Source organism: Eschscholzia californica, unplaced genomic scaffold (assembly GCF_041429995.1).
Source record: "Eschscholzia californica isolate CP2 unplaced genomic scaffold, dmEscCali1.0.p SCAF_6, whole genome shotgun sequence".
NCBI classification, from domain to species: domain Eukaryota; kingdom Viridiplantae; phylum Streptophyta; class Magnoliopsida; order Ranunculales; family Papaveraceae; genus Eschscholzia; species Eschscholzia californica.
The window spans coordinates 40,221,383-40,235,771 of record NW_028238483.1 but is presented as its reverse complement, the minus strand read 5'-3'; the positions used below and the strand labels follow the sequence as shown (position 1 = coordinate 40,235,771).

The 14,389-nt window shown below is 36.7% G+C and overlaps 2 protein-coding genes and 1 pseudogene across 6 annotated transcripts; 1 reads left to right on the top strand and 2 right to left on the bottom strand.

Annotated features, from left to right (window-relative positions):
- Positions 1-1,672: 1,672 nt before the first annotated feature.
- Positions 1,673-4,090, bottom strand: LOC147534820 (dynamin-related protein 4C pseudogene; annotated as a pseudogene). The gene has a single exon (XR_015227193.1). The product of XR_015227193.1 is annotated as a dynamin-related protein 4C pseudogene (transcript).
- Positions 4,091-6,792: 2,702 nt separating this feature from the next.
- LOC147534819 (putative polygalacturonase) lies at positions 6,793-10,295 on the top strand. 2 transcript variants are annotated; one of them, XM_086645280.1, is made up of 6 exons: positions 6,793-7,395; positions 7,656-8,036; positions 8,607-8,727; positions 8,971-9,145; positions 9,245-9,321; positions 9,427-10,295. In XM_086645280.1, exons 1-6 carry the CDS (start codon positions 7,372-7,374, stop codon positions 10,125-10,127), a joined length of 1,479 nt encoding a protein of 492 aa, XP_086501406.1. In that variant the 5' UTR covers positions 6,793-7,371; the 3' UTR covers positions 10,128-10,295. The 2 variants fall into 2 exon arrangements, with proteins under 2 accessions (XP_086501406.1, XP_086501407.1); XM_086645281.1 differs by having other exon boundaries at positions 7,234-7,551.
- A 261-nt stretch (positions 10,296-10,556) lies between these two features.
- Positions 10,557-13,228, bottom strand: LOC147534818 (putative polygalacturonase). Of its 3 annotated transcripts, none has more exons than XM_086645283.1 (6): positions 13,077-13,228; positions 12,594-12,956; positions 12,010-12,130; positions 11,738-11,915; positions 11,562-11,632; positions 10,557-11,478 (listed from the first exon to the last, which is right to left on the bottom strand). In XM_086645283.1, exons 2-6 carry the CDS (start codon positions 12,939-12,941, stop codon positions 10,781-10,783), a joined length of 1,416 nt encoding a protein of 471 aa, XP_086501409.1. In that variant the 5' UTR covers positions 12,942-12,956; positions 13,077-13,228; the 3' UTR covers positions 10,557-10,780. The 3 variants fall into 3 exon arrangements, with proteins under 3 accessions (XP_086501409.1, XP_086501410.1, XP_086501408.1); XM_086645284.1 differs by having other exon boundaries at positions 13,085-13,221; XM_086645282.1 differs by lacking the exon at positions 13,077-13,228 and having other exon boundaries at positions 12,594-13,063.
- Positions 13,229-14,389: the final 1,161 nt, after the last annotated feature.

The window sequence follows — 14,389 nt, the reverse complement described above, 5'->3', positions numbered from 1 at the left end:
TAAAGATCACTTAAGCCATCTTCGAAGGCCCTCAAAACCAATTACTTTCATCAACATGCGATCTCAAAAGCTCATGGGCTTAAGAGAGGTGTCCAACTATTACACCGAAAAAGTTACTAAATTTTGATTACAAAATGAGAGACTTGTGCTTGGGGGATTATTGGAAAATATTTCATAAACATAAACATGAGGGTCTAAACACATGCCAGAACCACTAGTCTTAAAATGTACACAAATTGAGATTAGTGGCACTTAATTCAGAAGGAAAAAAAGCTACTCTAGAGACGAAGCTTCAAAATCCGTTCAAAGACCTTCTTTTCCTCCTTTTTTTTTTTTTCTTTCATCATCTCATTCCACCACCACCTTCATTTATCTTTCTTCTCTATCTCCTTAACCATATCTCACTCTACCTATTCCTGCGAAGGAGAGGATCTCCTTCACCAAGGAACTGATTTGGTTTGGGGAAATCTCCCAAACCAGCCCGACTACTGGTCTAGGGGAAATGGAGAATCTCTCGACCAATACGCTGATTCGGGAAGCTAGGAACCAGTGTCGTTTTCTTGGGAAGGGATCTTCTCGTTCGTTTGAACAACTAGAGAGAGGAGGGGAGAAAAAACAGAAACCAATGCCGTTTTCTGGATCTTCTCCTTCGCCGAAACAACTAGAGAGATGGGGGAAAAGAGAAAGAGAGAGGACGAAGAGGAGTAAAAGAGGGCGAGAGAGAGAAATAATGGTGGTGATAGTAGTCGATGGTGGTGAATGAAGGAAAGATTGGGAAAAATATTAAAGGTTTAGGCTTAAAGAACGTCAGACGTGTATGAATAGTCCCACTTGAGAGAAAGAGTATTTATTATGGAAAAATATAATGTTGAAGTCCTCTCCACTCGTTGCAAGTGATTTGAGTTGGATGACCACAAACTTATCTAGTTCTAATTCTTTTGTGTTAGGTTATATTTTCTGCATCAACCTTTCATTTTACACATCTTAATTTTTATTTCCTTTTTACATTCGGAGAAAATATAGTAAAAAAGAAATCCAAATAAAAATGAGAATCTATGACTCTATATCAATGCCTTGTAAGAAATTTTATACTCCATATCTACAAAATACTATGGGGCTATATAACTTACCTTTTGATGGCTCCTCATTTCCGACAGTCTTAGATTTTTCCCTACAGTTTGAGAATATAGTTCCCGTTAAGAAAAGTCTTCCCACGCAAATCGCCATTTTCCCTCTCTCAAAATCAAGTTGCCCCAGGTCTGCTCGATTTTCCGCAGCAGCTCCAACCGAGAGGTATGTTCAATCACTAGATTATTTATTATCTAGGGTTTTTCTAGCTACCCTTGCTTCTTACAAGAAATTCATATTCAGTTTCTTGCATGCTCATATTTGATATTATACATATCAATTTCTGTAAATTTCTATCATTCATAAGACCTTTAAATCAATAAAAGCCTCCACAAGATAAAGTTCATCCCTAATTAAATAAATTTGATACTTGAATTTGTTGAGTTTTTGGTATAATTAACCTAATTGATATCTGATAATCAAATGAACAATTCTAGAATCTACTGATATAACTAACAAAAAATGTAAAACGAAAACATCAAATTCTACATTGATATACTACTGCAGAAAGAAGCTAACAAGATAGGTAGGAATTCAAACCTATGACATAACTTTCCTAGATTACCTAGCCAAACATATAACATAACGAAGTAAATCAGACAAAAGATCGATAATCACAAACTGGGGTAGAGAATGAAAATCGCAAAAGCTACATACAAACTCCTATTCTCCACCATTTAAGGAGATACGATCCATTATCTTAGCAACAACATCTTTGGACTCCTTAAGAAGCTTAATACTTCGATTCAACTTCACACGCTTATTAACGACAGAAGGTGATTCCTCTAGCATCCTTTCAATACCTCCGCCGTTTGGGCCGACCATCAACTCATTCACAATCTCCTCTTCCATCTCTTTGTTAATCAAGTTCTGAATACTAAAAAGCAGATGCAATGCTAAACTATCAACCAACCTTCTTCGAACAATCCTCCAATAAGCTATGAGTCTCATTTTAATATCAAATGCCTGCTGAACCACGGCTCGATCCTGCAAATGACAAAATTCAACTTCACCCATCATCTCCAAGTGCATTTTCTTTGGTTTCGACCTATCATTCATAATCACCCTGAATTGTTGCTGTTGCAACATTAACCTATTCCATGTTTCTGTGTATTCAGGATTGCAACTATAATCCGTCATTTTTTCCATTTCGACTATCTCAATTACTCTATCTATTGATCTTTTCCTTACCTTGCACATTAGATTATGAGCCGCCCATCTCGTAAAAGATTGGAGTTGCGGGTAGATGTCCGATTTCATTATCAACACTCGTACAAACACATCTTCTACGTAATTCCAAACCTTCTCGGCAAACTCAATCGGGGTACCCTCTACTATATTCACTCTTCTCTGAAGAAGTGTTATAAAGGCAGAACGAGGAAGGAAATTGGGCAGAGAGATCCCTTTTGCTTCCTCTAAAACTTTGATTTCTTCCATCAGAATATTATCCTTGCTCTTCTCAGGAGACTTAGACTCTAGCTCTTTAGAGTAAGTATCAAGCATCTCAGCTAAGCGAGCCGTACAATGCATCTTCAAGTCATCTGGAAATTCTTTAAACTCCCCACTGATAAGAATGTTTCTCAAACTCTCCTTAGCAGATCCAAGAACACGCATAAAAGCTGTCATAGCATCAGCAATACTAGAAAGACTTTGAGGCATATTATTGAGCTCTGATGCATTTTGGTTAAGTTTTTCCGTTATCTTCCTCACAATATCAGGTAAGAACTTAGCTATACTAGTTGCTTGAATTTGAACTAACTTTTGAGCTAACACAGGAACCCCAACAATAGATTTATCGATCTTAGAGAGAAGTGGGTGTGACTGAAACAACCTATTTTCTTCCAATCTGGCATCTTCATAGCTCTCATCACCGATACGATTTCTCACACAAACATAACCAAGACCAATGTTAACATCATCTGCTGTCACTTTTTCAAGTAACCCTTCTGGCGATTTATCAACTTTAGTAACCACAGCTAAAGTTCTCTCACCAGTTTTATCAACTTTTTGAGACATTCTAATCGACTCACAAGTAGAGAAATCAACATTAGCAGTTAACACATTGAGAATTATACTTTCTTTAGGGCTAATATACTTCATGATTATGGTACTAACTTGTTCATATATGTCTTTTGGCTGACCATGAACGGGAACTCGTGTGATACCAGGCAAATCAACCATGGTTAAATCAGGAACTCCATCCTTATTAACAACTAGTGTAAGTGGAGTGTCAGAAATACACTTACCATTTCCCGCAATTTCTTCGGTTGCAGAACGAATAGCTTCAGAAATATTAGCTTCATCAGTAGTCACTACCTTTCCATGATATTCCAACTGAAGTTTTGGTTGAGGAGATGAGTGATTCTGTAAGCGCATAATTAGTGGTACGCGAGTACATATTTCTTGACCACAAGGGAGACTGATACCAGCTAATGACTCAAGAACACTCGACTTACCCGAGGATTGGTCACCAACTACAACAATAGTGGGTAGTTGAATTCCTTCACTCGTGACTTGAAGGTGGCGAAGCTTGTCGACAGCATCAAGAAGAGGACGAACACTATTGTTGTAGTTTGAAATAAGAGGTGGAAGAGTTTCTTTTTGGCTGTTGAGAGTGCTTTCTGGGCTACTTATTTGGAGCTTGGAAAATTTATCTTGAAGAGAAGCCATTGAGAGTCTTAACCAGATTGAGGTAGGAGGAGGGGAATGAGTAATTTGATGGCAATGGGTTGGTATAATCAGCTGATACTTATAGTGGCCGGAGTTGGGAAGTTGGAGAAGGAAGAATCAGCAGGAATTTAGTAATGAAATGGAAACTTTATTATATTAACAGTTACAAAATTTGGAATTTGATTAGTTAGTGGAGGAGTATAATGGATGGTGTTAACTCATTTAATTTACTAATGAGAAAACGTTTAGTTTCTAAACCTGCAATTTATATAGACATGTGAGAAGTCTGTACACCTTCATGTTCTTGGGGCAGGTGGGAAAAAACTGTTAGGGAAATGCCAGTGAACTTGGGGGTGCCTATAGCTATTAGCTGGGAGATGCCAGTGAACTTGGGGGTGCCTATAGCTATTTTGCTCATATTGGAGGTGTGTATAGCCAACATAATATAATAGGGGGTACCAGTAGACATTGCTTGCCTTGTGAGAATGAGAGAATCTATGGGTGGGTAATGAATATTGGTTACAATTCCTTTTACAAGGACTCCAACCGGATATGTTATAAAGTATGAGCTAGATTAAGCACTATTTAACCGCCCACTCAAACACTAACAACACCGGGCCTATAGCCCAACTAGACAATGGCCTAAAGCCCAACAACATTATTTATACCCTAATAATCCCAATTCAAATAACCAAAGATTTCACCTTCTCTGAGATTCGAACTTGGGACCTCCAGGGCTTTCTGGAGTTTATGTCAACACCTTGGAACCACTTGGGCTACCTACTGTTGACACAGGCCTTACTGTTGGTTGTTCGAATGGTTAAGGATCTAGGGTTTCATAAAGCCCTATTTATAGGCGATTCTCGAACGGTCATAGATGCGGCAAGGGAGGGCGGAGATTGCGTCCCGTGGCGGATAAGGGCCCTCATCTTGGAAGCGAATGAACAACCGGCGCCCCTATCATGGAAAGTCTTTACAGTTGTCGCTGCTTCAGCTTTGCCCCCGTAATTTCTTTGTTATTCTCATAACCTCCCCAAGTCTGTTTAGGTTGGTTGACTAATCTGTTGTCCTAACTTCATTATGTAACCCATTACCTCTTTATTATTAATGAAGTTCTTTTCCAAAAAGAAGAAACATTCCATCTCACAATTTTATGAGCTTAAAGATAGGTGTCTATCCATTACAAGAAAGGGTGGTGGACGTTTTCTTTACACAATGAGGAGATTGGATATTATTGGAAAAACCTTCATAAACATAGGGGTCTAGCCACATTTCAGAGGTACTAGTCTTAAAATGTACACAAATTCGCTGGAATCCTCATCTATGTTGGTGAAGGAGATAGCTCCATTTCTGGAAGACTGGAACCCTCGCCTGAAAAACCAGACGAAGCTTCGTCTAGAATGCTTCGTCGACCTAGAGTCCATATCGAGACGAAGGGACTCTTTCTTTAGTCAGAACTTAAAGAGGGAAAAGAAAAGACAGAGAGGGGAGAAGAGAGAAAATAGATGAAAATGAGAAGAAAAAGAACTCTGGCACGACATAAAAAGAAGGAGGTATTTGGGAAAAAAATCAAAATGATCCACCCTATGAAATCTTGTACCCCGAAAAACTTTCTTGTTTTTCACAAAACATCGACCAAAGTAAATCATTATTACCGACCTACAATTGTGACCGCGTGGTGGCGGTGTGCCGCACTGGCCAGATCCATTTTTTAGTATGCATACTAAAAATGTGTAGGAAAGTATAGTTATAATTCTCTCTCTAACCACTAAATCCCTCAACTTTTCAGTTTCTTTTTCTAACATCTATCTATAGGAATGTCTTGATTATGATTCTTTTTTTTGTAAGTTTTAAACATATAATTTAATTTATTGGTTATCTCTAAGACTCTAACCACATATCTTCAAGCACTCATCTACAATCCTACATACGATTATCTTATCGTTGTGCTGTTGTTAGAGTGTTAGCCAAACTAAACTGGTAATTACATTTTCCTGGCATAGTAAAAGTCGAAAAGAACTCGAAAATAATTCCATTTTCTCATCACTATTGCATTTTTTCATCACTCAAAGTATATGGTCGAAAGACCAAAGTCCGAAGAAGAAGAAGAAGATAATGGTGTGCCCCAGTCTCCACTATGCCCTAACACCACGCTTGTACTGAAGCAATGGTCATCCGTGACCCAAACACATAGTGGGGGCGGTGGTGAATGTGTAGTGCACTCTAAGGATATCCCTTCACCAACCCCACCCATTTGGGCTTTGCCCCACTAAATTGGACTCCTTTTTAAATTTCTTGCAATATGGTGGAGCACTAGTCTTGAATAATATATCTATACTAGTTACGGTATTAATATAAATGTACGATGGCAGGGGCTAAAGGCCTCCTGACGAAAATGTTGCAGGCCCACGAATTACACATGGGACTTCTCACAATTGTTGTATAATCCGAAATCGTTAGGATAGAAGCTACATACGATGGAATATTTGGCCAAAAGTTCACCCTCCATTACACAGGAATAAAATTTTGGGTCAAATGAACAATTTGAACACCTATTGATTCTAACAACTGATTGCAGGGTTGATCATTCGGTCTTTTCCTCTAGCTACTAAGATGTTTCAGTTCGCCAGGTTGACTCTTGCCTACCCATGGATTCAGCAGCAGTTCGGGAGGTGTGAATATGCTTGTCCAACAGATTTCTTGAGTGTCAGGGTTTGGCCTATTCAAATGGTGCTGCCTCAACTTTATTATTGTAATATACATCTTGTGAGTACATAATTGGACCCCCACTGAGAAGCAACACCCGTGAATGGGTTGTTGAGTGGACGGGTTAGGGCAAAAGAAACCAAAAATTGGTAAAGCTTCACGAGATAACATTACACTTGTAAAGTCAAAAGTTATGGGGTACCCTAACCAACAAAATTCCAAATTGGTAATAACCAAAACAAAATATAGGTTGTATTTAGTTTTTGACTCTAGTGGAATGAGATTTCCGACTCAAACTCTTAACTTACGATAAGTCTCTCAATCGAACCATGTAAATCTTTTGTGACGACAAAAGATAGACAAATACAACTCGAGCATCTTCCAATGAATATTCATATTATCTAAATCGTGTGACGACAAAAGCTCATCCAATCACCAAATTGATCTTCCTCGTATGACATGATATCAGACGAATACTAATCGAGATCACCAGCTATAGTTTTTTTTTTTGGAAAGGCACCTGCTATAGTTAGAGTCATATCAAATGACGTTTCTATTGTGTATCTCATATACAAATATACACGACTCCTCTTTAGTTACTTAAGTAATTTCAAATTACAATGAATATAATTAAAGAACACCAATTAGTTATAATGTACAAGTAAGAGATAATTGACATGACCCATTGGCCAAACACTCACTAGATCAAATCAAGAAAAAACAGAATATAGGACCCCAGAACTTTACTCCTCAAAACTTCAGAGTCCTCCTAGCTATGAGAATTATAATGGCAAATCCTATAAATAAGTCTACTTTTTTCCTGCAACAAATGTCACAAAAACAACTCCAAATTCCTTCCTTATAGCAATGGAATTATGCAGAAAAACTCAAGTAAACTCCCCTTTTTTGTTTCATACTACTTTTTCTCTTATTATTATGACTCTAGCTTTATACACAAAAATACATTCCTTTTCCTTCAATATTTAACTTCTCTTTCACCAAAATAAAAAGGTTTTGGTAAGGGGTTGGTTGGTTCAAGCATTTCAAGTACTTTTTCTCATCCATACTTTCTTCTAATTACTTCATAAATGAACCTCATTCCTTGTAAAAAAAAACCCATTTCTATCTCTAACTTGTGAATTGTTGGACAGGTGATGAAAGAGATGACAATGAGAAAATCAATTCTTGTACTAGTTGGGTTACTACTCTGTAGTATTGTTGGCAGAGGAATTGAATGTACTACTAGTAGAAGCAGAAAAGAGATGATGATAATGGAAGAAGATTTTGATTACTCAGCCATTAATTGTAGAGAATATACAGCTTCTTTGACTGATTTTGGTGGAGTTGGTGATGGTCAAACTTCAAATACTAAAGCTTTTCAATCAGCCATTGATCATCTTAGCCAGTTTCAATCTGACGGTGGATCTATGCTCTTTGTTCCTCCTGGTAGATGGTTGACTGGTAGTTTTAATCTTACCAGTAGTCATTTTACTCTTTACCTTCATAAAGATGCTGTTATTCTTGCTTCTCAGGTTTGTTTTTCATTGAACTCTTACCATTTATTTAACCGTTTTTATTGTCGGAGTTTTTTTTTTCCGTTATTATATTTGAGTAAGTCATTTCATATCATTCAAATAAGTAATTTCAAATAACTGACTTGCTGTTTGGACCCCTTTTCGTATTACCGTCGAAAGAAAGTCCAAAGTGCATCACTGGAAAAAGGGAGTCCAAACAGCAAGTCAATTATACGGAAGGAGTCCACACAGCAAATTTCCCTATTCAATTTTAGTCATTTAGACGTGTAAGAAAGAAACAAACTTTATGAAAATCATGTTTAGTTTGATAAGGAAGGTCTAATAGAAATTTGTCAAAGTTCTTGCTTTTAAGTTAAAAAAAAAGGAGTGTTTGGTTGGTGTTTGAATGCATTATCAAGTAGCAACATTGAGTAATAAACTCAAGTTGGTTTAGAATCATTGTAGTTTAGGTACTTATGTTTCAACGTTAATTGTAATCAGTTTCCGATTGTAATTACGTCGGTTTTAAGGTAATATACATGTAAAGTTTGATCATAATGTTATGTAAATTCTGCCTGATTGATTCAGACAGTGAGTGAATGGCAAGTGATTGATCCATTGCCATCATATGGAAGAGGAAGAGATGCTGTTGGAGGGCGATATATAAGTCTGATTTTCGGAACAAACCTCACTGACATTATTATTACAGGTATGCGCGTATATAACAGCTAATCGGCACTTGTTTTTGTGAAATTTAACTCTTATCCGATCGAAAAAACTTACGTCAATCTAGTCCTCGTGCTACGTGTCAATAGGAAATAAATTTTACATGTTAGATTTGTTTTAGTTAGATGAAATGACGTTTTTCCCTTGTATTATTTGTTTAGACACTCCATTAGTGAAGGATTTTACTCTAGTGGCTTTGCTTATATGTGTATTTTTGGCTATGAAGGTGCCAATGGAACAATAAATGGCCAGGGCGCTTCATGGTGGCGAAAATACAAAAGTAAGAAGCTGAAATACACAAGGCCTTACTTAATCGAGATAATGTACTCAGATCAGGTTCAGATATCAAACCTTACTTTGATAGATTCTCCATCGTGGAACGTTCATCCCATTTATAGCAGGTTCGGGTTTCTCCAATCTTACTTTCATAGTTTCTCATTGTCAACATGTAAGTCATTCTTACCCTGTATATCGTTTATATGAAATCAACGTTTTTGCAGCAATGTTCTTATACAAGGGCTCACAATACTCGCTCCGATTGTTCCAATATCTCCAAACACTGACGGAATAAACCCAGGTTCATTTCCACCCTAACATCATAGCTACTACTTTAACTTACATATACTTGTTATCTAATCTTTGTAGTTTCTTTTCTTTCCTGGGGTCCTTTTTGTTCTTTAAGACTCTTGCACGAACGTCCGAATTGAGGATTGTTATATTGTCTCTGGTGACGATTGTGTTGCCGTAAAAAGTGGTTGGGATGAGTATGGGATCTCGTTTGCGATGCCAACTAAACACTTGATAATAAGAAGACTCACTTGCATTTCTCCCGATAGCGCAGTAATTGCATTAGGAAGTGAAATGTCGGGTGGAATTCAAGATGTTAGAGCAGAAGACATTTTAGCTATCCATTCTGAATCAGGAATTAGGATCAAAACTGCTATCGGTCGTGGTGGATTCGTTAAGGACATTTACGTAAGGAGAATGACAATGCAAACCATGAAATGGGCTTTTTGGATGACAGGAAATTATGGGTCTCACCCCGACAATAAATATGACAAAAATGCCCTTCCTATCATTGAAGGGATTAACTATAGCGATATGATTGCTAATAACGTAACTATGGCTGCCCGGTTGGAAGGTATAGCCGGGGATCCGTTTAAAGGAATTTGTATATCGAATGTTACTATTGGTATGGCAGCTAAAGCTAAGAAAGTTCCATGGACTTGTACTGATATCGAAGGTTTAACAAGCGGTGTAAGTCCTAAACCGTGTGATACGTTACCGGAACAAGTTACCGATTGTGAATTTCCTACTGATATCTTACCAATTGATACGATTGAACTTAAGATGTGTTCTACCAAAACTAAGTACCTAATATGAAATTCACTCTAGTTTCATTTACAATTTTATGATCCTGTGTACTTTATTATATATGCAGTTTATATGCTTAGTCAAAGTTCTGTCTAAGAAGTAAGAACATACTTGTGTTAAATGACATGTTCTGATCTGAGTTTATATGCAGTTTATCATGTGTTTTTGTTGGTTTCAGCTAAATCTAACTCATCTGAGTGAATCATGATATTCATCTATCTGATTGATCCACATCCAATGAGACTTTCGATGAAATGTTCGACAAGAGGACATAATTTATCTTTGAATTCAGATTTAAAACAAGTCAGGGCTGGATTGAGCCTAAAATTGATCTGCTTAGACATAAACACGGGTCAAAATGAATAGAAAAATGAAATAGTCGGAAAACTAACTCAGACCGACGACTCAGGAGTCAGACCCCATTAAAACAAACCTCAGTTTTGAGTTGTGAAGGCTTAAATGCCAACCAACTTATTTTGATCCAGTTTTATTAATCAGAGCAACATTCATACATCTAAGTGTTCATTCTTCTTCAATAGTGAGCAGATGAACAACAACACTGACTTTCATCTTCACAGTTGGTAATCCAACAATAGGTTCGTAAATTTCTACATTCACAATCTAGGAACATAGATACATCAAGTGTTTCACTGCATAGATGCTTAGTTTCTCTTCTGGATCGAACACTTCTTCAGTGTAATTCTATCGATTGGTAAGATATCCTCAGGGAACGGACAGTTCGCACCTTGCTCTGATAACATATTGCATGGTTTAGGAGTCACACCTTTCGTCAACCCTTTCACATCACTGCATTCCCACATGTCGTTTGTCAGCGCTTTTGGTCCCAAACTCATTGTAACATTCGATATACATATTCCTGTAAACGGATTTCCGACCATACCCTCCAATTTACCTGCCATTCTTACATTAGTAGCAACTATGTCGCTAAAACTTACTCCGTTTATCAGTGGAAGGGCATTATGGTCATATTTATCGTCGGGATGGGTATTGTAATTCCCTGTTATAATAAAAACCCATCTCATGTTTCTAATACTCATTCTTCTAAGAAAAATATCTTTAACATATCCTCCTCGTCCAACTGTTGTTTTGATCCGAACTCCTGATTCAGTTGAGATTGCTACAATGTCTTCGACTCGGACATCTTGTATCCCACCAGACATTTCACTGCCTAGAGTAAGAACGGCATTGTTTGGAGATGTGCAAGTGAGTCTTCGAATAATTATGTGTTTGCTAGGCATTCCAAATTTGATTCCGTACTCATCCCAACCACTTTTTACAGAGACACAATCGTCTCCTGATACAATGTAACAATCTTGGATGCGTACATTTGTGCAAGAATCTTCATTACAAAATAAATATCAAAAGTTAATAACGAAGTATAAACATGACTCACGAGTGAAGAATATTTTATTCGAGCGGAACCTGGGTTTACGCCGTCCGTGTTTGGAGATGTTGGAGGGGCGAGGATCGTAAGCCCTTGTACAACAACATTGCTGCATATAAATCAAATATGAGATCACCCGACAACATACAACTGAAGTGGATTATTCATGAAGTTGCCTATAAAACCATATACAAGGGGATTGATGTTAAAGTACCTGCTATAAACAGGATGAACATGCCATGAAGGAGAATTAGTTAGTATAAGATTTGATATCTGAATCTGATTCGAGTAAATTATTTCTATCAATCGTGGCCTCGTCGATTTAAGCTCACTATTACTTTTTAGTTTTTCCCACCATAAAGCGCCTTGCCCATTAATTGTCCCATTATTTCCTGCATTTATATTTTACTAGTCAATTATAAATATCTACATAAAATAATGTAACAAAGAAATATGTAATTAAATATAAAAAAGAAACAAGTGTACCCGTAATTATAACATCGGTGAGATTTGTTCCGAAAATGAGACTTTTATAACGTAGACCGCCCATGTCTTTACTTCTACCATATGAAGGCAGAGGCTCGATCATTGGCCAGTTGTTTACATCCTGAAGTTCCAACGGAAAATGAATAACAAATTTAAAAAAATATATTTCTACTTAGCAAGATCAATTATCATCTGCTTTTATTCTTATTAAATATTTTAAAATTATATGGATAAATTATTTTCTGTTTCATTTTTTCTTGAAATGCCTAACTTCAAAAAGAAAATTTGACTTTAGGTAGGGTTTCTGTTATATCTCGCCTTTCTCGGGATTGGGTGGGCCAAACTGGTCATTTTAGCGCCCATGGCCTGGCTAGGTAGCAGGTTTTCGGTCTGTTTTTGCACCCCTACATCATGGGCCCAAACTGTGTTTTGCACCCATGATCTGCAATCATTCTTTTACCAGTGTGACTCATCGAGTCAAAAATTTTGTCATAATGGACTCTATATAACGGAAAATCGGATAAAAAGTTACCAGATAACGTTTTTTTAACAAAAAAAACGTAATAGTTATAAGGAGAGCAAACCTGAGAAGCAAGAATAACAGCATCTTTGTGAAGGTAAAGAGTGAAATGACTGATGAGATTAAAACTCCCAGTCAACCATTTTCCAGGAGGAACAAAGAGCTGAGATCCACCGTCAGATTGAAACTTTGTAAGAGAATCAATGGCTGATTGAAAAGCTTTAGTATTTGAAGTTTGACCATCACCAACTCCACCAAAATCAGTCAAAATAGCTGTGTGTTTTCTACAATTAATGGCTGAGTAATCAAATTCCTCCATTATTCTCTCTTTTCTACTACTACTACATTCAACAATTCCACTGAAAATAATACTAATCAGTAACCCAAGTAGTATTAGAATTGATCTTCTCATTCTTCTCTCTCTCACCTGTTCCAGATTCATAAGAAAAATTAGAAGAAATGCAGAAAAGGGTTTTCAGTATTTTTCATGGATTTGAAGAAAATGAAGAGAAATAATGGAAAGAAGAAGAAGAAAAGTAGGGATTACTTTATTACTTGTTTTCCAAATATGGGCTTTTGTGTGAGTAGATAGAAAAAGGAGGTGTATTTATAAGGGGAAATTTTGGAGGAAAAGCAAGTGGGGAGAGAGAGAGAATAGGTATTCTAAGGGGAGGGGACAAATTGAAGATTGGGCAGGTTAGTTCTTTATCCACAACAATCCTATTATATGATCTTTTGAACCCTCATATTTTTTTAAATTATACTAAATTATGCCTGGTTGCGTCCGAGTCCTGTCTGATTCCCACCCCAATACTGTATAAATTATATATTTAGAACTTACAAAGTGTCGGCGCGCTATATTAAGGTCTTAGAAATTTGGTCATTCACATTTTCTTTTTGACAAATAATAATGAGTTGGCTTGACATAATTGAAATTTTAATTTATCTTATTGTTTTGGGATGTCATTCGCGAATGAATCCTTGTAAACATTTATATCAAAAGTATCTCCCATATAAGAAGTAGTTGATGGTCAAGTACGTGGTCAGAAAATGTTATATCTGACTACTCGTTTCAACTTTGAGTAAGATTTCCAAAGAAAAAAAACTTCTAACTACTAGAAGAAAATATCGGACGACAAGCTCATTATTTTAGAAGAAAATAAGGGAAGACGACTCATTTGATGTGTTGGGAAAGATGAATAAATAACCATGGTATGTTATTTTGGGATGCCATTTTAAAGGAAGCAAGAAAAATAATCTCCATCCAGTATTCAACGTAGATACAAGATTAAGAGAGATAGAGCAACGAACCTATTATATCTTTACCATTTTTTCTAAACAATACTGTATGAGTAGAATTCTTAATTTTTATCACTAAAAAAATACCCAAATCTCCACTAACCGTATCTTTTAGTTTCAAAAATATACTGTATTTTATTTGGAATATTATATGGTTGGGCATTCACCTGTTTTGGAGGAGTTCCATGTGATATAATTGATTAGTAAAGCAAGATATAGAACATTCATTTCATCCATTAATGTTTATCATGGTGGAAAAGGACAGAGTTTTGCAAAAGAATAAATTTGGTAACCTTCGGCATGAAATGTTCGAGAGGAGCAGCAAGGCATTGTGAGACAGAGAGTGAGATTAAGTTGTAGCCGTTTGAGCTTGGCTGTTTAGTGTTTTCTCTTTGTTGTTTTGTTTGTTTGTATGCCTTAGGGCTGCGACTTCTTGTATTTGACTTTCGACTTTCTTGCCCTTTCTTGATTACTTGTAGTTGGGTTCAGGTCCCTTAAAGCCTGCTGATTTATGCACAAAAAAATAAGAATAAATTTGGTTTGGTTTGGTAATGGATGGCA

Excerpts from the sequence above, each read along its gene's own strand:
- LOC147534819 (XM_086645280.1), top strand. The coding sequence starts at position 7,372 with ATGGAATTATGCAGAAAAACTCAA. Across the intron at positions 9,146-9,244 it reads GTTCATCCCATTTATAGCAG|CAATGTTCTTATACAAGGGC; the intron begins GTTCGGGTTTCT and ends ACGTTTTTGCAG. Across the intron at positions 9,322-9,426 it reads CACTGACGGAATAAACCCAG|ACTCTTGCACGAACGTCCGA; the intron begins GTTCATTTCCAC and ends TTGTTCTTTAAG.
- LOC147534818 (XM_086645282.1), bottom strand. The coding sequence starts at position 12,971 with ATGAATCTGGAACAGGTGAGAGAGAGAAGAATGAGAAGATCAATTCTA. Across the intron at positions 12,131-12,593 it reads CTGTTATTCTTGCTTCTCAG|GATGTAAACAACTGGCCAAT; the intron begins GTTTGCTCTCCT and ends TTGGAACTTCAG. Across the intron at positions 11,633-11,737 it reads GTTCATCCTGTTTATAGCAG|CAATGTTGTTGTACAAGGGC; the intron begins GTACTTTAACAT and ends ATTTATATGCAG.